The sequence below is a fragment of the Brachyistius frenatus genome, unplaced genomic scaffold, assembly GCF_029030835.1.
Source record: "Brachyistius frenatus isolate BFR_SWC_R1_liver_20210118 unplaced genomic scaffold, ASM2903083v1 Contig_6, whole genome shotgun sequence".
Lineage (NCBI taxonomy): Eukaryota > Metazoa > Chordata > Actinopteri > Embiotocidae > Brachyistius > Brachyistius frenatus.
This window is the reverse complement of record NW_027210605.1, coordinates 7,430,825-7,457,667: the sequence shown is the minus strand read 5'-3', so window position 1 is coordinate 7,457,667 and position 26,843 is coordinate 7,430,825. Positions and strand designations below refer to the sequence as shown.

The window sequence follows — 26,843 nt, the reverse complement described above, 5'->3', positions numbered from 1 at the left end:
TACTTTAATCTGTCCAAAAAAATTTTCTTCAAATTTAACAATAAGTGCTTCAAATTAAAGTTTCCATATTACAACTTGGTAACAACAGTAAAAAAAAAATGTTTTTTTAATTTATTTTTTTAAATATAAATCAAACTAAAAATGGTTTTGTAAATCTATTGAACAATGTAATGTTAAAGGACATTAAACCTAACTAACCAACTAGTTTACAGCTTGTAAAAGGGCAAATGGTATAGACCAACTTTCTTCTAGTCTTGAATCTACTCAGCGAGTCAGTTGCACTTGTGAACATTTTTCTTTCCAGTATTTCTCTAAGGCATGAATACATTGTTCTTTACTCTTTCTTGTTTCCCCATTTGGCCATCTTGTTGTTGACAGGAGTCTTCATGTACCTGTCTGACTTCATGTAGGCAGCAATCTTCTCCAGAGCCTATGAGGATATACAAAATGATTTGATTAAAAAACACTATTAACATGGCAAGACCAACACAGAAGCACCTCTACTGATACATCATACACAGGAAAAAAAAGAAGAAGAAGGAAAAAAAAAAGTGCAGTATTAGTACTTAGATTTCCTGACTAACTTTCAGTGTACGATGTGCTGCTGGTTCAAGTTGAGTGTTCTCACCTCAAAACGGTCCAAAAGATCTTTGAGGTTCTTGAAGTCATCCAGACATGTAGATTGAAACATCCTGTGCTGATCCAACAGCTCGTACATGATGAAGTCCACGAAAGTGATCTGTCGTGAAGGAAACATATTTACAAGTTAAAAGTAACATAATGGCTTAAGATAGATACTTTATTAATCCTGCAAGGGGAATTTGTTTTGCTATGGCAACATGTACAGGGTAAAAGCAATAAAAATGACAATGAAAATAGAGCAGACTTTAAATCAATAGTCAATAGTTTTATATTGTATGGACAATCAAACAGGACGTCACCAGTAGCATACAGGTCAACATGGAGGTTTGAAAATGTCAGGGAGTAGTTTTACCTAAAAAAAAAATACAAACCAGAATTGTTTGTATTTTTCTTTATATTTAAGTTAGGATAAAATAAACATCTATTTATCACACTGGAGTTCAACACTGTGGTACCAAACAATAGTAACATTTAAAATACTCATTAACATAGTATCACTAAATGTGTCTATGTATGCATTTTCTTTTGAGTTTACGTGTGTTGTTGCATATTAAACTGAATCTAGCAGACTTTACAGAAGGGGTGGCCACCATCCTGGTGAGGAGTAGGTATAAATGGTGACAGTTCAGTCCACCTCTGCCCAAATTTGCTGGTGTGTATTTTAGGTGGAACGCTTTTTGATAATGACCAAGTTCGCTGGCTCATTCAAGCAGCATCCAGCTGGCCTGCCTGCCTGAACAGGGGGCAGCTGTGCATACGCCCCTTGAACTGGGTGGTGCTGGATGAGTTGAAATTGTGTGTAGCGTGTGCTTTGGGTGTGTTGCAGTCGTTTCATTGACGATCTTGCAACTTCAGACAAAAATACTAAATTTGTAGATCCGTGTAAGATGATTATTAAAATAAAGTTTGACGATCATGAAAATGACTTGAGTTTCACAAAAAACAAAACGGATAGGCACCGGGAGATGTCCTTGACATATGGGCGAAACCCAGGAACAACGAGAGTGTTGACAGGTTCGATCGTAGTGATAAAACCCCAGAGAATGAGTTGCGCAACTCTGCAGTTCTCTCAGCTCTTAGGCTTTATAACCTTTTAAAGCTCATTGTTGTTGTTTGACAGACCATGAAATTACATACCTTGTCACCAGCAAACCACTTCCTGTCTCCCAAGAAACTTGAGAGCTGCTTCAGTGAACCTGCCAGCGTCTTAAGGTATTCTGGCTTCAGCTTATCCTGATGTCAGAAAGGTGAGACCGGCATTAGAGGAGGTTCAAAGGCCTAAAATGACATTAAATTATATTGAACTAAATACTCACAAAGTCGGAGTAGCACAACCTCACGAAGCCGTTTCTGAAGTCCATGGCCTGGTTCTCCATGATGTCCACTCGGACCCGTTCATCCTCAGTCTCTCCACCTGTTATCAGATCACAGTTTCCACTCAGGAAATAAAGACAGACCTGCTGCACCTGAAGCCTGGAATTTATATATACTTATGCTTCTTTTGTTTAAAAGGAGAAAAACCTGTGGCTATATCAGCTTGATAGATGGCCAGTCAATTAATAAAAATGGAAATAAAAAACACATTATCTCTTTAAAAAAAAAGTCTGTGGAATGAACACACAATACTTACACAAATTATGCTTATGAGCGATGTATCTCATGATAGCATTGCTCTGCACTATCTTCCTGTCTCCATCCTCCAAGTAGGGGAGCTATGGTGAGATGTTAATCATAATATTAGTTGATGGTTTAAACTTTCCTGCTCAACAAAAAATTATCACACGTTAAACTCTCTTACGTTGGGAAAGGCCAATCCCAGTTTGTCTTTTTCGTCGAACCAGCAGCTCTTATCGTAGTTTGGAGCTGTGTGAGAGAAATGCAGGTCACACAAGTGAGCCAGATCTTTTGTTAAACGTATGAAAGTTGTAAGAGGAAATGCAAAGTTACCTTCGCCGCAGACATAAAACTTGTTCTCGTACTTGGTGCCGGTGTACTCCAGCAGGAGGCGAGCGGGTTGGGCAAGCTGCACAAGAGTTCACAATCAGGGACGGGAGAGAGAGGTTGGTTTAATGTCCACACGTTTGAGATCTGAGGTTTACGATGTGGATGGAGGTCACGCACTGACATTTCTTTGTATAATTTCAACAGTTGTTTTACCTTTTTAAACTGTATATACAAGCAGTACTTTTGGGGGCTAAAACATTAGTTTTGAGATGTTAACATATTAGACCGACCAATCAGTAATTAGTTGATCAACTTTAAAGATGGCAATCATATCTTAATTGTTTAAAGGAAATCACATAAATTTAAGTAATTCATACTATAATCCAATAAATCTCTGTATGTATGTATGTATGCATGTCCTTCGAAAGCTTGACAGCCGTTCCTCCCGTCTGCTTCAAACTTGGTTGGTATGTTCCTGAGGACCTGACATTGTGCACTAGTGTGCAATATCGACATCTGACATATTTGATAGTGAGCGAGTTCAAAATATTTTCAAGTCCATGCACAATAAAACCTAGAGCTGAGATAGCAGTATGTGGGTACTTTGCCCCCAATTTCTTTGCCGTTTGCCTCCTAATTTCCTGTATTTTTTATTTTTTTTAATTTCTTGGTCTCATTAAATGCAAACTGGTAAAACATAGGTTTAGACTCAAGTTACTTGAGATCATTATAAACCAGAACAATCAAAAGTGATGATTATTTAAAAAAAAGTTTAACTTTTTTTAAAATAGTTACTTGTAAAGTTAGACTGTATTGACCAGTAGCGGTTTGACTAAAGAATATGATTATCAGTTTAGCCTATAATTTACGTTATAGCTTGCTTATCTTTTACCATAGCGGCACAAAAACAGCCATTGAAAAAAAAAAAACCCCACCATAAATCGACTGCATTTTGAACAGTGCATGCGGGTTTGCATGTTAACTCCCATCGACATCTCCGCAACACAATACATAAACATCTTTGACATAAAATCAAAACTGATATTTCTTCACATTCTGTGGACAATTTTGATTACTTTCTGAGTGTTTGAAAACTAAAAGTCTTCCATATTGTACCTTTAAAGAATGATCTAGTTGCAGCCATACCTGATGGCTCGTGGTTATAGCCTTGAACTTTCACCGGTTAAACAATAATTGCTCTGACTATTTTAGCTGCTCTTACATAACGCATCTGGCTGACTTTTATCAAAAGGCACATTTAAAAAAAAAAAAAAAAAAAAGACTTACGTCCCACATGACTAAGTGAGCACACTGTTTCCGCTGGCGCTGCTCACACAGAGCAGAGAGAGCATATAAAACTGTCTGATAATGCTATTAAAATTATACATGTCAGCTAATATCTCAGCTTCGCTTAATTTTTTTTAATTTAAACGCTAAACTCGTTACGTCACTGATGGAGACAACACAATTTCAGCACGTGCACGCAAAGCCGCTCCGGGTGTTGCGTGTTGCACATTTGACCGAGCAGACAGCACTTCTTATATGCTCAGGAATCACAATAACGTTGCGCAATAAAAGTGAAAACGTTTACAGACGACACAAACAGTTTGAGAGGCGGCGAGGCGGGCCGAGGTCTGGTGAACCTCCAGCTGCTTCTTGCAAACAACAGGAGGTCGTTATTTCACGTAACGACGGAGACGGCGAACTTACCCCGCGAATATCCCAGTAAGCCAGTTTCATCGTCATTTTGAATCACTTTCTGAGACCAAACGTTGCAAGAGGAGACTGAAGCGAAGCGCTGATCGCTGCAGAAGAGACGGAGTGGTTAGCTGCAGCCTGAGAGGGGAGAGGCGGAGGTATTGGGCGGGGCGAACCTTGTCACACTTGCGCTGCTTCTGGTTCTTCCGACTTGTGCTGACATGACCTGTATGGAGTACCGACACTGCAAAACTCTAAAACAAAGAAATGACTCTCTGAAATGATTTATATGCAATTAAATGCACCGCAACAAAAACATGAATGAATGATAAGACATTAATTCATTGAGAATTGGAGAGTATTATTTATGTTTTGCTTCTGTATTTATTTACTTATGTATTCATTTCCCTATTATTTATTTTCTCATTTGCATCTCCATTTAAGTTTTTAATTGATCAATTTTACTAAATGATGTATTTATTTCTGTACTTTGCATTCCCCCCATTTATATTTTCATGTATTTTTGTATTTTTTTTTACATAATGTCATGCATTTCTGCTTTATTATGCAAATAAGGGGTCTGTCATTCAAAGTTTTTCATTGGCTCGATGGATCATCAGGGTGCTGATATGTGGACAATTTTGATTACTTTCTGAGTGTTTTAAAACTAAACATCGTACATATTGCACCTTTAAAGAATGATCTAGTTGCAGCCATACCCGATGGCTCGAGGTTAGGCAATTGTTGAGAGACTTGAACTTTCACCAGTTAAACAACAATTAAACTGGGTGTGGACAAAGTGGGGCATATCACTCCCAGTGCTTAAATGAAGTATCTGGCTGACTGTTTCATCAAAAGGCACATTTTTAAAAGATATGATTATATCCCACATGACTAAGTCAGCACACTGTATTGGCTTATCATTGGGTGCATTTATTAGGATATTAATTTATTTATTGAGTCATTTACTTATTTACTTATTTCTTCATTTACTTTGATGTGGCATTTCCGGGCCTCCATAGACATCTTCATGGCGTGTGAATATGAATAGGCTAATCTGGTAGCCATCTGTTTTTCATAAATCCACATCACCTGACAAGTGACTGACACCAGGTATTGTGTTTGAAAAAAAAAACATTTTATCCAGAGTCATGGTGAGACTGCAAGTCTAAACTTTTCCAGGACAGAGAAACCCGAATGACAGATAGCTGCAGAAACACACAATTCATGCAGGGATTATTGCATAAACCTTTTACATAGAGGGATATTGTAACCCGCATACAAAACGGTTTTGCTTTTAGGAGGGGTTTTGTGCAAATATTTGCTACCACACAAAAAAGAAATAGAGATTAAGAGTTCATTATGACCACGTCAAAGTCCAATTACAAGCTTCTTCCAGAATGTTCAGCTGCAACATGATTATCATCAGCAGATTAAAATAGAACAGCCTTCTTCTCACCAACAATTTGTATATTATCACACAATAGATGACCCAGGAAAAAAAACCCACAGTTATGTGTGTTTGAGGTTGGCAGCCAGGGTTTAACTCTTTAATTTTGAAATGGAGGTTTTTTAATTGGTATGAATTTTGTGTTGAACTTCCTGCTGACTTTGATCCGCATTAGAGGGTAATGAACTGAATATAGACAGACCACACAAAGCACTCTTTGTTTCAAATCTTATTCTCATGTGCATATTTCCCCAGAGCCCTGGGTGATTATCAACCACACAGACAAAAATGGTCCTTTTTTCCCTAAATAAATGATAATCATGTTTTTTTTTTTCCAAATATTTTTTATTTCTATAACTTTTGTAACCTACAGTTTTGTGTAAGCTGAAAAGAGAAAAGCACTCCAACATGAATAATATTTATTTTTTTTACACAAATTACATTAAATAATATTTCACAAACAGCACATACAATTCTCTGCGAGGACACACAGTGCTTTGGAATAGCAACAAACAGCCCACTGATGATACCAAGACCCAAATTGAAGGCAGGAGTGTAAGAAGGGTTGGTCAGTTTAGTTGCCTTTCAGTTCTCTAAAAAATAGTTTATTCCTGGATTTGGCACTGGATGAACTTGCGCAAGGAGTGAAAAGTGAAGGACCGGATCATCATGTCATGCATCATTCACTGTACTGTTAGTCAGAAAAGTAGCCTATATATGCTATGAAAGAAAGGACAGATGGTACCAGAGTCAAAGTTCAGACGTTCCGTAGAAATGATATCACAAAATAGGAGTTAATATAATAACATACTACGAGTGAGGAGCATCATTGCACACAAGAAACTAATATTGACATGCCCTCATGCAACCCCACTGAATCGCTGTAAAGACTGCAGAAAAAAATAACATTAAATAAAAAAAACAAGAATATTGCAGATTTTTCTGCCAGTTATAAAACATGAGGTACTGTCCTGTGGATAGTTACAGTGGAAAATATCAACCGTGAATATTCTTTACAAGGTTTTTGCATCACATCTTTAATCAATTTTGCTGAAAAAGGTAATGATTTCGTAAGAAGTCAAAGCTGTAGCCAGGATTTTAGATATACTGACATCATTATTCCAGTTTTTCCAGATTGTCTTCTTTCTGTAATTGCATGTAGTTTAAGTGTTTTATCAAAAGGTTAAATTTTAAATTTGAATATTATTCAAGGCTTCATACAGGAATCACAGACATTATACAAATGTTGAGTTGAATGGTCATAAACCATTGAATAAAATGATTTTCAAAGTGAATGATCAAGAGACAGTATAAAATCACCAAGACAAATCAAACAATGGATGACTCAAACAGACTAAGGGAAGCAAACACCTTGGGTACACAGATTGTAGGTCCTCTCTCATATTGCCACAGTATTAACTCTTATAATCTTCTCGTGACGTATCTCTTCTCTTTTCATAGGCGTGATATGTTTGTAGGAGAATCTGTACATCGTCCTGATGTGAAAACGGGGAATGTGGTGAGAATTTTGTTTGTGTTGTGCTACCTGCTCACTGCTCTGCCTGCACAGCCCCCATACACAGAATCCCCTCCTCCAAGATGGTCTCCAGCTCATCTGTGCGAATGGCCTGTGTGATTAGATTCAACTCCTCACACATGGTCTCGTACCGGTATGCCACACGGATGTCGGGAACGTTGGTGCGCCTGATGTCATTGCTCTCCTGTCCCTCCTTGATGCAGTTTGGTCCAAGCCAGTAGCGCTTCACCTGATCCAGGAGAGGAGACAGAGTGAAATGAAACTGCAGACTGAGGAGGGAACGGTATGATTGCAGACAGTAAAATTGTACATCTGTAATGGGCTATAATGATAATTGATACCTTGTGAGAGAATCCACTCATCAGCACACTGTTTCTGGCCAGCTCACACATGTCACAGGAACTCAGTTTCCACACCTGAGCAGCAATGCTGTACTCCTCCATCAGGGGCTCCTACAAAAAGTAAACTGTTAAAACACACACTGCCAGTTTAAGGATTTTAATATGTTATATCCCAAGCAGTTGAGCTATAAATTTACACCATAAACCTTATAAATAATTTCATTGTATTTACAGTGAATTTATAACTGAAGAAAGGTGGGTTATACAAATATTTGGCTGACCTTGGTGAAGTGAAACTGCAGAGGGTCATCTGTGGACAGAGAGACCACGAGGCCTCTGGACAGGTACTCTGGCAGAGGGTTACGATGGTAGCTGAGAAACAGGCTGTTATTGCTGAGAGGGGACATGGCGATCCCTATCTGGGCCAAGTAGTACAGATACTGCAGCACAGGAGCCTGGAGGAACACCAGGTGTAATGTTGTGTAGAAACCAACAAGCAATGCATCAGAATCAGTAGTACAGTAGCCCTGATTTTACATTAGCTTTTAAGAAACAAACATGACAATTAAAGTATGATTTCATCAAACAAAAATAAGCCAGATGAGCACGTCTCTTAAATTCAAAATTTCCTTTCACACTCCAGGAAAGAAAACCTCTTCTGTGTGTATGTGAAATGAACAACTGTTGTGATTGCGTTGAGATCGCACCTTCCTGAGCAGCAGCCCATGGGAGATATTCTCTGACAGCATGAAACCAGACACCAGGTGATGGATCGGACCCGCCTCCCCACAATGAGGACGCAGGACAAGTGTGTGAAACCCCCGCTGCCTGCAACGAAAAGACACACAGATCGTTGGAGGGTGACTTCAGATTTGTTTGGGCTCCGCAGTAGTCTGCATATATGAACACCCACTGCTGTTTTTTTTTACTGTTGCTATAAACACCAAAAACGTACAATCCCAGACTGTTGGCATCAATCAAACTTTACAATCAACAGTTACAAAAAAAGAACCAACTACGAATAACAACAGGGAAAGAATATGAAAAATTTTGATCAAACTGCTGAAACTCTGAGAGTTGGACTGAGGGACAAAATGGATGCTACAATGACTCACTATCACCTCCTAACGTGCAAATTGATATAACAAGACAGGACTGGAATCTTGCATATTGCACCTTTAACTGAGGTAAGGTTGACGTACCTGCGCAGGTGATTCAGGACGGTCATGTTTGCATACATGTAGTAGAGGTAGTAGGAATAGGGCGGGTTGTCCTCCTCTGTCCAGTTGACTGGCAGCGGACTGTCCAGGTTGAAAATATGTTGTTCTGGTTTTGATTCGTCATCCACACTATCAAAACCCACAACCTGTGTGAGAGATCAAGAACAGATCCATGAAACCCTCTGAGGATGGACTGCAGGGAATTTGATCCGATGCATATATTTACAAAGACATCGTACGTGCTGAAGGAAGAGGTGCAGCTCTGGGTGGCTTCTGGAGTCGATTGTAACCTCAAACAGAGGCATGAAGATATTCTCCAGCATTTCTTGGAAGTTGCACAGTTGTTTCTTTGTGTGGTAGACATCACTTTGAAGGGAGAATATAACCAAATCAAGAAGTCAGTTGGGAGATAAATATAGTTGTGTTGATGAAGTGTTTCTTATTTTGTCTCGTCTGATTTATGTATGCCAAATATTTACAAAATGACTATTCATTGAAGGGGCAGTGGGTAAACCTCAAAAAGGGTTTTATCTTTGATTTTAATGAAAGTCCCTAGATCAGTACGAAATACAACATTTTCAACAGGTAAAAATCCTGTATTCCAAATTTCACCAAAATAAACAACGGCAAAAATCCAATATTAAAAGTAAAAAAAAAAAAGAAAGTAAGGGAGGTTATTCCAACATAAAAAGTACAATACAATAACTAATACAACAGCACCCTGCATGAAGCAGACTGCAACCAAATTAATTTGACCAGATGCAAAACATTACACTAAATTTGATAGGAACTTTCGATTTATCTGGGTCAAATAACAAAATTTATTTGAACAAAGAGAGATGGTTTAATTAGTACTTTGACAAACAACCTTTCCTTCTTATAATATTATGCAGTGATAATTCCAATAATAATTTAAAAAAAAATCCCCCCTTTTTGATGATATTTGCATGAATATGATACTCACCTTCCAAATAGGTACAGACTCACTACTTGCTATACAAGTGTATTAAAGATTTTTACATTTAATACTGAATTAATATGCACAGGTGTAGCAAATTACAGCTTCTCAATATTTTACTGTGTAGATCATTAGATTGCAATATATTGTATAAACCGTATGTTTTGTTTTTGAAATTAAAATGCACAACTCTGAATATCATCATAGTCTATCAAATACTGTGCAGTAAAAAGTAACATATTTTCAAGTAAAGTAGAAGTATACAGCCGCATTTAGGAAACGTACAGGAGCCTTAATACAGTATGTAAGTACAGTACTTGAGTAAATGCACTTAGTTACGTTCCATTCCTGGAAAACTCACAAGAGTCGTGGCACTTGCACAAGCCAGCGCACATTGTCGGAGTAGACCTGATGTTTGACGGCCCACTTGGCCAGTTTGTCCCACTCATCTCTGGAGCGCCCGTAGATCGACAGCCGGAGCTCCACGTTCTGGTATTTGCTCTCCTCCAGGTCGGCCATCACCTCCTGAGAAGCCGAGACACAAACAGTCACCAGAGGGCACCAGAGCCTCAGACAGTCATTCTGCAGGTATCAGATGCCATGTGGGCGAGATGCAGGTGATTGTTTATGCACTCGGTGAGCACCTTAATAATGTGACCAAAGTATTTCCCCTCAATGTAGTTGTCTGTTTTGATGAAGATCTCTCTCAGGATGGACTCGCCTATGGGATTGTATTTGGCATTGAACTTGTCAAATCGATGGAAGGTGTTTCGGTCCTGCAAAATAATTTAAACATTGTGTCACAATCTCTTACTGTGGACACAAGTATCTTTTCATTTCCACAGGCAGTGGTTCTTTTTATCTATCTTTTATGGGCGTCACTCACGGCATGCATGTCCAAGGTATCGACACTCAGGTCAAAGGCCGTCAGGTTCATGGTCTCAAACACCTCCATGAGTGTCTGACCCTTGGCTCTTTCCACATGCACAATCTCTTTAGGATACTTCTTCATGGCCCTTTTGATAAAACGTAGAAGGTGCTTCTGGTTCATACAAGATGAAGCGTGAATGTGTGTGTCGACCTATAAAATAATCCAGAAAAAGTAAATATATACATGTATATACTGGTGTCATTCTGCTGGATTAAAATAATAAAATGATTAGGTCAAGAAGAAAAAACTCTCAAGTTCACCTTACGGATATTATAAAAGTCTCGATGTGGGACTTTCTTCTGTGCTGCCAGCTCCTTCATCTCATTTAACAAAATGTGCATCTGAAATTTGGAGCTGAGGTATTGCAGACGACGATAGCAGAAGGACTTTCTGTGGCAAAGGCAGACACTTACAGTTTTAAATGATAAACTTCACTGTTTACTGGTATTTTTTTTTTTGTCTCTCTACCAGATAATACAAAGAAGGCACATAACAAAATCAGATCAATATAAGAAGTTTCTGTTAAATCAAACTCACACTGGTCCATTGATGATGAGGGCCATCATGACGTTCATGTCAGCGATGTACTCCTGCAGGTCTGGATACGGCAGGTCCAGCTCTGTGCTCCTGTTAACAACATAACAACTAGAAGACTTTCTTTGCTGCCAACGAAATGTGTGAACTGGGTCTAAAAACAGACGAGCATCCTTTCACATTGAGGATTAAGCATGCGTGCACCAAGTGATTCATCATAAATATCTCACTTTTCCATAATGTTCCTCGTAGTGTACACATGCATGACACCATCCACCATTTTACAGCCGTAACCCATATCAGGGGGCATGCTGGCAGGGTCCTGGTTCTCGTAGGGGTGCGTTTCAGAAACAGGTGGGTGCACTGTGGAATCTGAGAGGAGACAGAAGTTGCACCGTATCACGGCTTTGAACGAGGTGGGCACGCACATGCAACCGAGGTCTGACTTTTTTTGGCCTACACGTTGTGACAGCCTGTTCAGGGGTGTGTAACAGACGGATTGTGAAATCTGTAGGTGTGCCCGGGTATGTCTTAATGTGAGAGAACTGCACATGACATTAAACATCGTATTATCAATTATTTTAGTTAAACAGAGCTGGAATAGAGTCCTTAAGAATAGAGCTGCAAATACACAGAAATATTTATGATCACATTGAATTAATTGTATGTCCGGTTAAAGTTTTTCAGGGGAGTTTTTGTCTGAATTAAGGGATGCTGTATATTTTGGAGGCAAATTTTAAGCTAATAGATAAACAAATGTTTTAATTACATTTCGCTGAAAATCTCTAAAATTCTAAACCTGGAATCAGAAAATGTGCTGCATATTTAAATTGGAAAAATCATTTTCACTGTCACTCGAGCTACTGATTATTCAGCTAAACATTTCCACACAAATTGGGACTTCTTGTTGGTTTTTACTATGCAGAATATAAGGGGAATAAAGTGATGATGCAAATATTATGTACATGTGTACCTGCAGTGAATATGGTCTCTGGGAACTCCTCCTCATAGAAGTCTAAGTCCAGAGGTCTCTCACTCAGCTCCTGCAGGTAACGAGCAGTGGTCCTGCAGAAGCTCTGCATCGACAGACCCATATATTTCTGTCTGATGAAAAGAGCTTTCACCACACATTTGGCAGCATCCAACAGATCTGTGAATGGAACCTTGACAGAAGAACAACAGGACAAAAAGAAATCAAGATAGAAGGAATGACATGTAATCGTTAGAGAGGTGTTATTTAACTGAGAGATATACAACAAAAGAAAGTCTGCGTTTGCTTGCTGTTTTACGTTATCAGTGACCACTATGACTTACCCCACATTTCTCCTCTCCAGAAATAGAGACTCGCTGGTACTCTTTCTCTGGGACCGGCTCTCTCTCCTGCAGGTCAGGGGATTGGCTCTGCTCCTTCATGTATCTAATGATCGATCAATAAACATATCATAAACGACTATTCCGGTGGTTTAAGTTACAGACTCAGTGTTACTCATGAGATCACTGTTGACTCACTCAAGATCTGTGGCACTGTCAGTCTTCAGGAACTCCTGTTTGGCTCGCAGGAGGATGTCAGGTTCAAACCTAAGGACAGAGAGGCTGAGCTCATTGTGGGATTATCAGCAGAGTCTGACTGCAAGCACAGTCACATGTGGTGCTGCATTAACTATCTGCCTCTTTCCTTCATCTCACTCACTTGACATCCTGGCTGATCTGTCGCTCAAGGCGATGACGTCTCTCCTCCAGCTGTTCAATGGGACTGTCCTCAGGAAACTCATAGGGGGCGCTTCGCATCTCACTCTCGGCCAGACTGCGGGAGAACAGCTCCTTCGCACACACACGCACACACACACGCACACACACACACACACACACACACACACACACACACACACACACACACACACACACACACACACACACACACACACACACACACAGTACAAAGGCCACAAGTACGTTTAAAATAATTCTTATTATGTTAATAATTCAGCAGGATTACTGAGCACTGACCTCTGCAATCTCTTTGTATTTCCCATCCATGGAAGTACGAAGGTCAATGGATTGTTTCAAGGCCACGGGGATCCCAGGCAAGGAATGCTGGGAAGTGAGGAGGTGGCGGGCACCACGGAGCTCAACTGCAGATAAATAGGGGGAGAGAGCGGCGATTTAGGAAGTATTGAGAAATGTGTGTTCTCTGATAATCTATTCTCACATGCCTTATTTTCAGAGTTAAATAAATAACGATACATTAAAACACTATTGTACAACTTTGAATAACAGAAGTAGTACTTTATTTCTTCAACAAGTTAATGTTCATAAGAAAAATAGGCACCTTTGTTGGTAGGACCAGTAGCTCATGGTGCCTAATGTTAGTTACACAGATACTGCTCAGTATCTTAATGACTTAAAGACCCTACTTGTGCTTTTGTTACACAACACTTAGCATTTATGATTATTTACTACAGCGGTGAAAGTGTAAATTAAAAGTCACTTTGTAATTTTGAATAATTTGGTTCAGTTCAGTTCAAAGATTCATTGTCATTAACAGTGGAGTTTTTTCATTTTTTCATAGTGAGACAATCACATCATTAAATATTTACATTAGTTTTAGCACTGATTCTGTCCCAATCTTAGAAGCACATTCAATCAGTTGTTGGATAAACCGTTGGGTTGTTATGAGGTTATTAGGTTAGGTTAGGTAGTTACTTTATTAATCCCCAAGGGGATATTTTTTATTAGCTCAGCAGCCTCAGAGTTATCAGATTATGATTGTTTCTGTGGTAGCTGTGATCTTTTGACCATGAAGTAATGTACTGTGAAACACAGCTGAGCTCTCGGTCACCAGTGAGAGGAGCTGTGACTGTGGTGATTCAGTTCACTATGAAGACTCGTAGTTTTAGGTTGTTTTGTACATGTGCTGAACACCTCTACATAGCGGCCGCTGTTTGTTACTTTTAGGCTTCTGTATCATCCTCTGGCTTCAGTCAGACAGGGATTCCTCATATCAATTAATTTCAGTAAGGAAAGACCAAAAATCAGCTCCTACCCTTGATTTGATCAATTGTCAATAAATGAGCTTATAAACTTTGATGAAAATGGAAAGTGTCTTATCATTTTAGCAAACATGAAAAAAGCAAATTAGACATGTCCATGAATGAGCTGAACTTGCTCAGTCAACTGATAAATAAATATTTATGTTTATATTTTACAGTGATGAAAACAGTCTGCAGACGCTTGCTGTTGCTCTCAGACAGCAGTGGTGGTTTGAGCTCAGCGACTGTTTGTGCCTTGAGACACAATGGACCATTCAGGTGGGGAGCCCATCAGCACATACACCGGCCAATACGGCCCATTGTTGCCACCGCTAGACTGCAGTTTTAAACAAACCCAGTTGTCATGGAAAGGCGAGCAGGCAAAACTGATGGGGGGATTGTCCTTGAGAAAAACACTTGGGACAAGGACGGCTGTGAGTGCATGCTGGTTACAAAGGTTGTTCATTGTGATGAGGAAAATAAGAGAGCATTCGCTGGTGAGAAACAGAAACAGTGAGTAGAGAGAGTGTCGTCACAGCTGTGTTTCCCCTCGGGTGTATATTTAGGTGGACATTAATCTTTCCCTTGAAACTCTGCACCTGCCACTGAAATATTCATCATCCTGCTGAATATTTCATCTGGTGCATGCTAGAGTGTCAGTGGGGCTGTTGTCCACCAGTATTTATAGACCACACACAGAAGAAGGTCAAAGAGGGAACACTATGATATGCAGTCTGATTTATTTAACGCAGCATGTCTAAGTGTGTCTGCTCTGTCTGTGGGGACAGTAAAGGAGACCGGTTAACTGAACCGATCAGACTTCACAACAAAAAAAGCTTAATTAAAATGTATAAAATCACAGAACGGTTGCTATGAAGACATGACGGTAAAATAATTGGCTGGACCCACAACTCACCACACGTGTATCAGCTTCTACTTAACACTGTCCAATCAACACATCCCACTCAACACACAGGACAAATTTCTCTGCTCCAAAAGGCAGTGATGTGGAAACACACAGTATCTCAGACTGAAATACTTTAGTGAGGGACACTCACACTGTGTATAAATATTCGATTGTGCTCATGTTTTGCCCTATAATAGCTGAATACACTACATCCAACACTGAGGTTTAAGCCCGAGTAAGATAAAATGACACAAATGATAACAGAAACTGATGAGCAAGGAGATCACCTCTTCTCACATAATTTACATGAGGACTTTAAGAAAAAAGTAATTTTTACTAAATAAGAATAAATTAGGAAGCGCAAAGTGTTATTGAGAATTGACCACTGTGAGATATTTGGAAAAAAATGAAGATCAAAAGAGTAAATCTGTGACTAAGATTAGAAATAATACATGACATTTCATGTATCATACCTGGTATAGTTCCTTCTCTGAATAGTGAATTTAGTAAATAAAAGCATATAGTTGGAAAACATGAAAGCAAGGAAGTTCTAGAAGCTGAAGTGCCGCAGGAATTTAAAGAGTGAAAATTAAATTCACTGTCTAAAAGTATAAATTTATTTTTAATTTATTCTGTGTTAATATATGTAAAGTAACTATTTTTTTTCCAGATTTATTGACAATTGGCTCAATTTGACCCATTTTCCATTAACCAGAGTTACAGCAGCTTTTTTGTCTGCTTTAAAATATTGTAAGTTTAATATTTTGGGGTACAAAACAAGACATGTGAAGGGACATTAGGAAAATATATTAAATATCATATTCTGACTTTTTACAGACAAATAATTATTTGAGTCTTTGAAAAAATATTGTCATGGAAATAGTTGTTAGTTGCAGCCTAAGTGGTAAAAACCTTAAATCTGTTTTTTCAAACTTCATGAAAAAAAAACCTTGGTTAGATTTAGACCGTATGGTAAAATATTTGTATTAATCAAAAACAATACCATTAAAATAATACTAATCCATTGACTTTTCTCTCCTCCAAAGCAAACTGCAGTCAATAAAAAAGAGCACACATGCTGTAATGCTAACTGTGTTGAATTCCTGTCAAGCTCAAGCCACACAGATGCTCCTCTGCTAATAGGAAGGGCACATCTGTGCAATGTAACGGCCAGCTAAGATGTTGTCTGTGCTGTCAGTCCGGGGCATGTCAAACTGTTGTGATTATAGTGTACACTGGTGTGGACAGCAGGAGGTGACCAGTGGCAAAGACATCCATGCTGGGCCACAGTAAAGCCAAGCCTACCAGACCCGGAGCTAATCCCCTAATGGCTGCTATATTTGGATCAGTAGCATCTATGGTTATATAATAGCTCATCCCCCCACTGTCGGAGAGCAAACCACTCAGAAATAAAGTCAGCCATGTTTCACTTGGACATATACGACAGGATCAAGTCGGCTGAAGGTTTTAATGATCTTATATATGGCAGGAGGAGCACAACACGAGGGCCTGATACAACAAAAGTAAAACAGATTTTAAACCATCACCGGCTCTATGAGATGCTCAATACAAAAACATGTTGAATCAAAGACGAAGCACAGTCGTCCACAGCTCATCGCTCCATTTTGCCGCTGAGCCTCAAAACAAGGTCAGATAATATCAGCTTGCAGAAATAATTCCACCACATGCATTTTTCAGTGGCAAAACAGAGTATGGTGAATCCTAACTCCAGTCTAACTCAGACCGGATGATGCAGCGTAAAAAGTCCTCGGGGATGCAATGACAAGTGGAAAGTCATCTGATGCCTACAAGCCAGAGTCAAGCGAAAGTTCATGGGTCATGAGACATCCTGTGGAGCGTCATCTGTGGATCTGCTTGTTTTTCTCTCACCTTTGTCAGGAAACTTCCCAGAGAGAGCCAAGACTCTCTGACCAATAAAAATTCAGCATAAATAACTTACAATTTTCGATGTTTATATCTAACATTCACTCTCTTTCACCTCATAAGTCCATCTTCTCTGTATCTGCCAACAAGCCAGCCATGCATCATCAACCACTGTCTACCTGCTTCCACTGACTATACAGATTTCAGCATGCAAAAAAAACCTGTGACTCAGAGCCTCTTTGGCAAATGTGTCACAGCGAATGCCGTATGTTCTCATAACGCATATGTGTCAGCGCTGCTGAGAAGGCAGGATTAAGTGTAATGACGAATATAAACAAAGCAGTAATGGAGGTTAATTTGAAGTTGAAGATTGGGTGGAATAACAAATGTTTTACTTCAAAAAAACATTTAGTAAATGCAAAGTGAGAAGCTAAACGTCATTTAAGAAGTTTTGCTTCACAGAACAGTTTAAAAGTGGCCAAATTTGTATTTAATTTTGGAAGTATTTTGAAAAATGACGAGAAAGAAGATTACAAATCTCAACAGTCACTGAAAGCCGGTTTCCAAACTTGGGAGTTTTCTATATTCTTTGCTCTGGATACATTTTGGCCAGTCAGTTTCAATAAATCATCAATATTCACTGACCAACTACAATTTTAAAGAGGTTTGTCTCCCACAGGAAACAGGAATAAAATCACAAAATTAAACAGAATATTTCAGGTGTTTCATCAGAAATTGTCGCACACAAACACTTCACAATGACCAAAACATTACTATCATGTTGTGAGTTTCCTATCCAAAATACAAAAACACCTGCATGAAGCAAGGAGAGTGTCTTTCGATCCTCCTCTGCTAATCTGAAGGATGCTTCCCCTTCCAGCATATTTCACTGGCTCTGCATCAAACAGTGGACATTTCTCAAGATGTGTTATGAAAGTCCTTCTATGCCCAGAGATGGTTTAGTCTCTGCAGCTGCACCGACTGCGTGTCTGCAGGTGTTGGTGTTCCAGTAGAAATGTCTTTCATGTATTTCTTTTACTGAAGTCAGCCTTCTCACTCGAACACTAAAGAAAACAAACACTACAAACATTCAGGCTGAATTCCCACTCGCCCTTAAAGCCATTTCGAACAGATCCCACTCTTGCAGGTGTAGCACAATTTATCGACCCGTGCTGCCTCTTTGTGCACAGTTGCACCTTTACACCAGCGTCAAAAGACATGAGAAAGCTAGCTGGTTTGTGGGGCAATCAATCGACACACATTCTCCTCGGCACACTAAAGACAACACTGCTAGGGGCTGTTACACAAAGCCGTCAAGGGACAGGCAAGGGCGAGTGGCTGTGGTTGTGAAAGAGGGAAAGAGGGAAAGAGGGAAAGCAAAAGGGGGGAGGGTTAGAGGGGAGAGGGTTATTGGTGCTTTTTGCAAGGGATGAGGGTAGTGGAGCGTACCTGTCTCCTCTGAGCCTGCGTTAACCAGAAGCTAGCAGGGTCGAGGGAGGAGAGAGAGAGACAGAGAGAGGGAGAGAGAGGCTGTCCTGGCAGAGAGATGGAGCGTGCCAAACAGCAAATGGCCCAGGATGGCGTCTGCTGTCTTTTCAAGATGGGTTAAACGTGATGAGAGGGAAGGAGGGATGGAGAGGGAAGGAGAGAAACAAGACAGAAACACTTCAAACACTCAGTCACATGTCAAAACTGGCAAAAACACACACACACACACACACACACACACACACACACACACACACACACACACACACACACACACACACACACACACACACACACACACACACACACACACACACACACACTCACAGAGTCAAACAGTCATGTCCTCTATTCCCTTAATCTGTCCCTGTCATACATACAAAGAGCTGGTCCAGCAGATCCATGAACTCCCCCTCACATCCCAGCGTGTGACCCCCCTCTGTCTGCCTCCTGGTTCAGGCCAGCTGTCGCTGCACTAGCTGCCTCTGGAGCTGATCCTCCTCATTTAAATGCCTCTAACATCTATCTGGAATGTACCACAGGAGGACAAAGAGGCGGGGGGAGACGCCGGACCTCACCAGAGGATGTGGATTCTCCCGCTGTGAATTTCTCAAACAGCACCCCTGTCTTGTCCACTTTATTGTCCATGCTGTGTTTTGCTGAGGGGACCATGTGTTCGGGATGTTTGTGTCATCTCTGTATGTGTGTGTTTGTGTGTGTGTGAGTGTGTATGTGTGTTTATGTGTGTAATGGTGCTGTCTCAGCAGCAAGGTTTGCGATGTCACAGTCTTATTTTTCTCACCCGGTGCTGAATAGGATTAGTCTGAGGGGGATGACGGTCTAATAAATAAGACCTTGCCTCCATCTCCTCTCACATGAATGAAATTAAAGGGCCAGCACGTTGTCCCCATTACTGTGGCTGCAGCATTTTCTGGAACATACTTTCCAATGCAATAAAGCAGCACTGAGACTAGACTGAATAAAAGATCACGTTAAAAACACGGAGAGCTGTTGCAATTCCATGATCTGATTTCAGAAAAATAAATGTTTGTGAAACCCTACATTGTAGCTGTCGAGTGCAAGTTTATCTGCAAGAATAACTATTTACTTGTTATACTTTTGTAATGAATGTAAATTTGCTTTGGATAACGGGATACTTAAAAAAAATGTGCTGAAAATTCTTAGCGTCTTAGTTAATAATTACAGGAAGATTTTGGCAGGCTGCAATTTTCCTCCATGTGTTAGATTTGTTTCCATCAAATTATTTTTTTTCTATTAAGATCTTCCAGATCAAGACAACTGGACATTTATCTGAGTTGTCCACCAAACAAGGCTTCTGACCTTTCAAGAGGAGCTTTTCAGGAGGGGAATAAGCATCATTAATCCATTTTAAACTCAATCAACCACTTTGTATAGTTCATGTTTGCGTTGCCTATCTTATCTTCTGTTGCTCAATACTCACTAGAGTTCACCGGTAGTTTTTCTCAAGTTAACTGAAACCTGAACGAGAAATCTTCAACTTTTCAAACACAGACTTGGGTATTCTGTTTATGACAGTGTTTATGAGATCTATGAAACATAAGAAGATATCAAGATGTGGCAATAAATGTCAGTGGGAACAAATAGTTTTGGTCTTTTCAAGGCATTTGTTGACAATATTTTATTTTTTTATTTTTATTTTTTTAATCCTGCTAACCTCAGCCTTTAAACAAACATTTTTGTAAATTTTAATACCGCAAATGTCCAACCTGAATTTTCAAACAACTCCATACGATATGCACGCAGATACAACTTAATATTTATACAACTGTATGGAAATACAAACTAAGCAATGACCTAAAAAAAAAACATCCTAACAGTCCTGACATCATGTACTACTAATAAAACACATCCTCTTTTCAAACTGCAGACTCAAACACATTGTTGACAAAAACAAACAAACAGAGCATTACAGAGTCAATATGACTAAATTACCACTTTGCTTCTCAAGGTTAAATGATTTCAAAGTTTTCAAATCCAAGAGGTCTAATAAAATTGTTCAGGTCCTGAAAGGTACACAGCATTGCTTCATCAGCCTGACTGCATTTATTCAGACCAAGCTCCCTCAGATGGCCAAAAAAAGCATCACACAGAGCTCATTATGGAGTGAGGCATTCGATAAAGGACCTAATGAAACTCTCGAGGCCTGAAAAACATTAATCTACACCCTAAATTCATGAATAGAAAAAACAGCAGCAGAAGTTCACTGACAAAAGTAAAACTATGCAGATGTTTTATATTGTTATATGTGCTAATTATATTAATGAATTATTAATATTGATACACTAACATACTAATCATTAATTGATTTTACATCCAATCTTGATAGAGCCGATTGTAACTGTGTCACATACTGTTGATCATTTTCATAATTGCAATGCACCATTAATAACATGAAGACAATCAATGTGATGATTATTTTCATTTAATTATTTTGACATGTGTGGGCATATAATAAAAACAATTGTTTATAATATAAAATGTGGAGAGATGTTGTGAAGTGGAAGTCAAACTGCACCTAACAATTATTGTCATTACTGATTATTTTATTACATTCTCAATTAAAAGCCCATACGGCCGTTTCAAATGTCATATTTTGTCTGACCAACAGTCAAAACGCCAAAATATTCACGTTACTATCATAGAAGATTACAGAAAATAGAAAGCATTAATTTTCTAGAAGTTAAAACCATAATAGTTTTTATTATTACAAAGTTATTAATCAATGGATTAATGGAAGCTTTAGTAGAAAGTAACATCAAATGGAAAAACCTAAAGGAACTCAAAACTGCACGAAAGACTTTTGGTTATATTCCACCACTGAATAAAATGACTTATTGGACAAAAATACTGATATATTTCAGTCACTAGATATTTAGTGTAATATAAGAATATGCCTGAAGCAGCGTTCACTGCACCTTTCAAACAAGATTGGGTTGATGTGACACAAACAGCAGCTGGCATCAGGTATGTGGACAGTGTACCTACTGCATCACCACACCACTAAATATGAGCAATGACACAACAAAGAGGTGGTCCTACCCTCGGGCACAAGTCCATGAGACCTCTATCAGGCTGGGTGTTGGTTCATATGAGCAGCAGAGACACAAACACCTAAACAGTAGCTGTAGACACACGAGTAGTGACTGACTGAAGGTTATCAGTGTGTTGGGGAGGGCGTCCCGCTGCCTCGGTCAGTCATTAACAAGAATTTGAGCAATTACTTGGGGAGTGACTGCAGGGTGTCTCTATGGTCATCACTGTATTTGTTCATGACACAGATCGTAACGTGTGGGCATGTAATGATGACAAAACCTGACACAACCAAAGGAGATGTGGGCGAAGTAAAGTGTGTTCAAAGGTACATCATCGGCCTACATTACTGCCTGATTGACCATTTGATCGGTCAGATTGTAGGAGGTATTTAATCTTTTATCCTGTTGTGGTTCTGCTTCTCTGCAGGGGAGAAATGTAGTTTCACACGTCTATTCCTGTATACCCACCCTCTCATCCACATACATTTATCTGACAGCTGTTATGGTGAACCTTAGAATTAATCCGCAAGCAAATACCGACTGCCAAATACATCTATCGTCAAGTGGTTTGACAAGTGCAAAACAGCACGAAGAATATACTATGCTACCTGCTGAGTGGGGGTTGCTCTAATCTCAGAACTACCTTTTTCATAGCCAGAGAAGTGATTCACCAGCTGCCGCTCTCTGCTGAGGTTCACTCCACAAACCCTGCAATAATGTGCTAAATATGGACAATGCTACACTGCAGCCCATCACACAATAAGCAGAGAAAAGTGCTGCCTGTAGCCACGATGGGACAGTATATTATGTGTTTGGGGGTCCAGAGCCTTTAGAGAAAGATGAACTGTGAGGGATCCAAACTCATTTTGTGCTGATTAGATCCTGCTGATGGATTACTGATTCTTAGGGGTCTAATAAACTGAAGCTCCTCCAGCATGCAAAGAGGGAATTTAAACAATCTTTAGGCAGACTAGTGAGAGGAGAGTGCCACACAATCTGCATTAATGATCCTGTTATGACTGGCTGAAGCAGAAATAAAAGCCACTTTAAGATTCGTTGAGCATTTGAAGCCATGGCATCGGAAATGATTCAAAAAGTCCATCTAATACAATTAAATGATCATTTATCTGCAGCCTGCTTTCACTGCATGTACTACTGTTTACACAGACTGTACTGTACAATCTGCCCTGGATTGGGTGAGTGCCCTTTTGAAAAAAATAAAAGAAGATGAGTCACCAAAATGTCATCTTTGCTTACTGAGATGGTTCCCTGGATGCTTTAACAACATAAAATGTGGCTGTTATCTAAATGTTCTTCTGAAAAGACTTTCTAAATCAAACACTGGAGGTGTCAGGACTGAACACAGTCTGCACTCCCTCTGAAATCTGCCTCAGCCAATACTGCCTCCTCTCATCAATTATTTCTCTCAGCGTGGAAACCATCTTAGTAATGCCACTGTCAGCTGTGTGCTGTAAATCGGAGTGATTACATAGTAGATCCTGATTGGGGGGTTTGGTGAATCACTCCGACTTCCAGCTGTTGGTTGCATTTGTCTACACGGTTAAAAATCAATCTCTGGCTACCTTTGCAGTCATTGTTATGTCACAGCATTTCACTGTCAGTCCCCAGTGGTGATATGATCTGTGTCTGGAAGATTTTTAAAGACGCAATATGTTTTAAAGGAAAAGGTTGTGGCTGCATTATGTAATTCAAATATCTTAAAAAACTGCCAATTAAAATAACATTAAGATATCAGGGATCGCTTTCCCGTCAGAAGTACGCCCATCTTTCTCCTTCTGTCTTGATTCAGGATATTAATATTCATCTCTGGGAAAGAGAGAACCTGCAGTGGGGCTGAAATGATCTCACCCCATTTGTATACTTTTCTTGCCCAACGAAAGATAACCCTCAAAGACTGAACATTGTGCTGAATGAGACATATTTTTTCACAGATTACATGAAGACGTCAAAGGTCTTTAAGAACATCACCATTTGTACATCAATTAATCCTATAAACTAAATTAATGTGTTGCATTTTAGATCAAATGTGATTAGACTGGGATATGGCACTGACTGAACAGAAATGGCTAGTATTTGATTACTCTACTCTCTTTGTAGAGTGGATGAAAGGCTGACCAGCGTGTGCATACATCTGAGTGGAGGCTAATCCTCCCATTCAGTGGCAGAGCAAACCCTGAGGTACAAACCTACATATTCTCTCCAGGCCAAATACTGCCATCAAGCCGAGTGAAAAACAGCCTCGTCACGTTTACCTATGCAACACATCTCTGTTCTCATGGGAGACATCCCATTAAGTATACAAAAACAAAAAAAGATATTTTAATGCTTAAAGCATGCATTTTTGCCAAAAGCAAACAGTCTCCAATTTGTAGATGAGCACGTAATGAGGCAAAGTATGAGTTTTCTCCTGATAAAAACAAGTTAAGCAACATCAAAATTGTTTCATACAGCAGTGACTGTGCATACTGCAAATTACCGATGAGGATTGAGCTGATGCATGTTGTATCATTTCTAAAAAAATAAGCCTGAAAACTAAGGGATGAAAGCTATAAGCCGACACACTTATCTGAAACTGCAGGCTATGGATGCTGAAATCGTCCACAAAGAGCATCCTCTGCCTCACCTGTCTAATCAACAGGTTTGTATTTCCCCAAACTACTTCCAACGAAAAAGTAATTCAGACTCTTCTTTTGAATGCTGCTTTCTGCCGCTGATCCTCCAGAAAAACCGAAAATGAAAAGTCTGATTTTACATAAAGATGCACATTCCTGGACTAAATCTCACTGGTCTCCCTTCATGTGAATTCCTCTCTCTGTTGCACGATCAACACACTCACCCCGTCTCCCTCTGCAACCCCCACACTCCCTCCACTTACCTGTGTTGGCTGTGTACTGCAGGCTGCCGCGCTTCCTGAAGGGGGAGAGGGGCTTGTTTTTGGCCGCGGAGCCCCCAGCTGCGCTCCCAGAGGGCAGGTTAGAGGACATGTTCCCAGGTCGTATGGTTCAGCTCGGCTCGGATGGGAAAAGGAGAGCGGGGGGTGAGTCAGAGCTGCGCAGGACGGAGAGAGAGAGAGAGGAGGAGAGGCAGGCGGAGAAAAAGAGAAGACAAGAGGACAGACAGGGACGGAGATGTGGCCAAGATGCTGGGAGCATGAGGGAGTTTGATGGCAGTCAGCGTCACTGTGTATGTTTTTGTGAGTGTGTATGTGTGCTACGTGCCCATGAGCATGGATTTCCAGACTGATTGGTCCAACGTGGGGCTGCGGAGCATCCCTCTGCAGCGAAACAGGCCCCGCCCCCTCCGAGAAGACTCCCGTGCCTGAGCTGCAGCACGGATGGAGGCTGGTGGGAGGGTGTGTGTGTGTGTGTGTGTGTGTGTGTGTGTGTGTGTGTGTGTGTGTGTGTGTGTGTGTGTGTGTGTGTGTGTGATGGGGTGATGGGGAGCTTTGCCCCCCCCCCCCCCCCCCGCTGCCATGCACAAACACACACGCAAACAGGGGACAAAACACACAGCAGCAACAGAAGCAAAAAGCAGCTGCGCAGTGCTGCTGTTGCCGTGACAACCACGAATCCATGTGTGGGCAAATCAGCAGGGAAAAAAAAATTGTTTACAGAAGTCAACAATTCAAATGTTTGTGAGTTACACTTACGTGAAAGTACACCTACGTACATATGGTGCAAACTGATTAGGACTACAACCAGTGCCTCGTGGCTCTATTGCTGTTTACATCCATATCTGTGGAAACTTTGAGGGAATCCTTATATAATAAAGATGACTGATATAAGACCAATGCTTTAAATATAGATGCTGCTGCAAAAGAAGCCACACATTGTAAAATGGGGATGCTTCACACACATCATGTCAACAACACAGAAGATCTATTGCCTTACTCATCACAGTTTCAGGGTAGACAGATTCACCAATTCTGCATCTGACCAAACGTGAAATATCGTCACACTCTCCACTTCTGTCCCTGAGGTATGATGTTGACTTTGTGTGAAATGTTGTCATAGTTATGTTTTGGCCTCAAACATGTGTGAGGTCACAGTGACCTTTGACCTTTAGATACCAAAACCTAATCAGTTCAAGTTAATATTTGAATCCGTTTTAATTAGCCTACATGTAACAGCTTGACACCTGCTTATTTTTAGGGCTGCGCCTAACAGTTATTATCGTTATTGAATTGCTTGTTTATATATCACAAAATTGTAAACACACACATACACTTGTCGTTCTATCTTTGTGACGACACCTGACATAATTCAATCTCTGGCCCTTCACCCTGACCTTAACCATTACGCGTACCCAACCCTCACCTTAAGTGTAACCTAAACCTAAGTCCCACCTTCACCCTAAAACCAAATCGTAACCGTCAAATGAGGACCACACACACACACACACACACACACACACACACACACACACACACACACACACACACACACACACACACACACACACACACACACACACACACACACACACACACACACACACACACACACACACACACAATAGTTGAAAGACTTGAACAAAAGAACTTTTGGTGGAAAATTACTCTTCCAGCCCTTCGGCAGGAGTCGCTCTGATTGATGACTATTGTGTGAAATACACAAACTTTATCACCCTATTTATTTTCATCATTTAATTATTGTGACTTCCATTTCTCATAAGCTTGAGTGGCAACAAGATTAGAGAAGACAGTTGAAATTAGGCAGCCTGCTGGTGGAGAGCATTCTGAGAAAACAACTCACTGGGTTGCATGTCCTCTCCTGGAAAAAAAAACCACAGAGATATATTCATAATGCTTTCACCATGTACAATCCTCCGCTTTTAAAAATGTAACATTAGAATCTGAACTTAAACAGATAATTACTGATGCACAAGACTGAAACCCAATAAGAGCATTGCAGAAGAGTACACTGTTGAGCCAGCGCCCTCCTGTGGTAAAAGGAAGTATTGAAGCTGATTGCAGCATAATACCATGCTGCAGAAAATCATCAATTGCCTTTTAAATGGCTACTAAGAGTATCTTACAGTCTGATAAAAACCCACTGAATAACCTCTGTCCTTAAAATTAACTCGTCTTTGACTGCAGCCATCAGTCTGCTTGTATATATGTGTCTACGTGCTTTGCACACACATTTGATCGTTCTTTGTTGCAGTACTGTTGAAGTTCAGTCAA

The 26,843-nt window shown here is 40.0% G+C and overlaps 2 protein-coding genes across 7 annotated transcripts; both read right to left on the bottom strand.

Moving 5' to 3' along the window:
* Positions 1 to 22: 22 nt before the first annotated feature.
* LOC138615378 (glutathione S-transferase Mu 3-like) lies at positions 23 to 4,443 on the bottom strand. The gene is made up of 8 exons (XM_069688963.1): positions 4,297 to 4,443; positions 2,590 to 2,665; positions 2,441 to 2,505; positions 2,273 to 2,354; positions 1,959 to 2,056; positions 1,780 to 1,875; positions 629 to 739; positions 23 to 430 (listed from the first exon to the last, which is right to left on the bottom strand). Exons 1-8 carry the CDS (start codon positions 4,330 to 4,332, stop codon positions 335 to 337), a joined length of 660 nt encoding a protein of 219 aa, XP_069545064.1. The 5' UTR covers positions 4,333 to 4,443; the 3' UTR covers positions 23 to 334.
* A 1,695-nt stretch (positions 4,444 to 6,138) lies between these two features.
* ampd2b (adenosine monophosphate deaminase 2b) lies at positions 6,139 to 24,898 on the bottom strand. 6 transcript variants are annotated; one of them, XM_069688959.1, is made up of 19 exons: positions 18,944 to 19,040; positions 18,525 to 18,662; positions 13,263 to 13,387; positions 12,946 to 13,076; positions 12,765 to 12,833; positions 12,570 to 12,672; positions 12,229 to 12,418; positions 11,486 to 11,627; positions 11,259 to 11,348; positions 10,982 to 11,111; positions 10,677 to 10,871; positions 10,435 to 10,566; positions 10,152 to 10,315; positions 9,072 to 9,198; positions 8,815 to 8,978; positions 8,320 to 8,440; positions 7,894 to 8,067; positions 7,613 to 7,723; positions 6,139 to 7,500 (listed from the first exon to the last, which is right to left on the bottom strand). In XM_069688959.1, the coding sequence occupies exons 3-19, from the start codon at positions 13,290 to 13,292 to the stop codon at positions 7,285 to 7,287; spliced, it is 2,289 nt and encodes a 762-aa protein (XP_069545060.1). In that variant the 5' UTR covers positions 13,293 to 13,387; positions 18,525 to 18,662; positions 18,944 to 19,040; the 3' UTR covers positions 6,139 to 7,284. The 6 variants fall into 6 exon arrangements, with proteins under 6 accessions (XP_069545060.1, XP_069545059.1, XP_069545058.1 ...); XM_069688958.1 differs by having other exon boundaries at positions 18,525 to 18,666; positions 18,944 to 19,025; XM_069688957.1 differs by lacking the exons at positions 18,525 to 18,662; positions 18,944 to 19,040 and adding an exon at positions 24,534 to 24,898.
* Positions 24,899 to 26,843: the final 1,945 nt, after the last annotated feature.

Bases quoted from the DNA above. Each gene is read 5' to 3' on its own strand.
- LOC138615378 (XM_069688963.1), bottom strand. From the start codon at position 4,332: ATGACGATGAAACTGGCTTACTGGGATATTCGCGGG. The intron at 740-1,779 runs GTATGTAATTTC...CCTTCACGACAG, and splicing joins AGTGGTTTGCTGGTGACAAG to ATCACTTTCGTGGACTTCAT. The intron at 431-628 runs GTGAGAACACTC...ATATCCTCATAG, and splicing joins ATCTTTTGGACCGTTTTGAG to GCTCTGGAGAAGATTGCTGC.
- ampd2b (XM_069688957.1), bottom strand. From the start codon at position 24,642: ATGTCCTCTAACCTGCCCTCTGGGAGCGCAGCTGGGGGCTCCGCGGCC. The intron at 12,834-12,945 runs GTGAGTGAGATG...CTCTGTCCTTAG, and splicing joins CAGATCAGCCAGGATGTCAA to GTTTGAACCTGACATCCTCC. The intron at 8,441-8,814 runs GTACGTCAACCT...TTTTCGTTGCAG, and splicing joins GTCCTGAATCACCTGCGCAG to GCAGCGGGGGTTTCACACAC.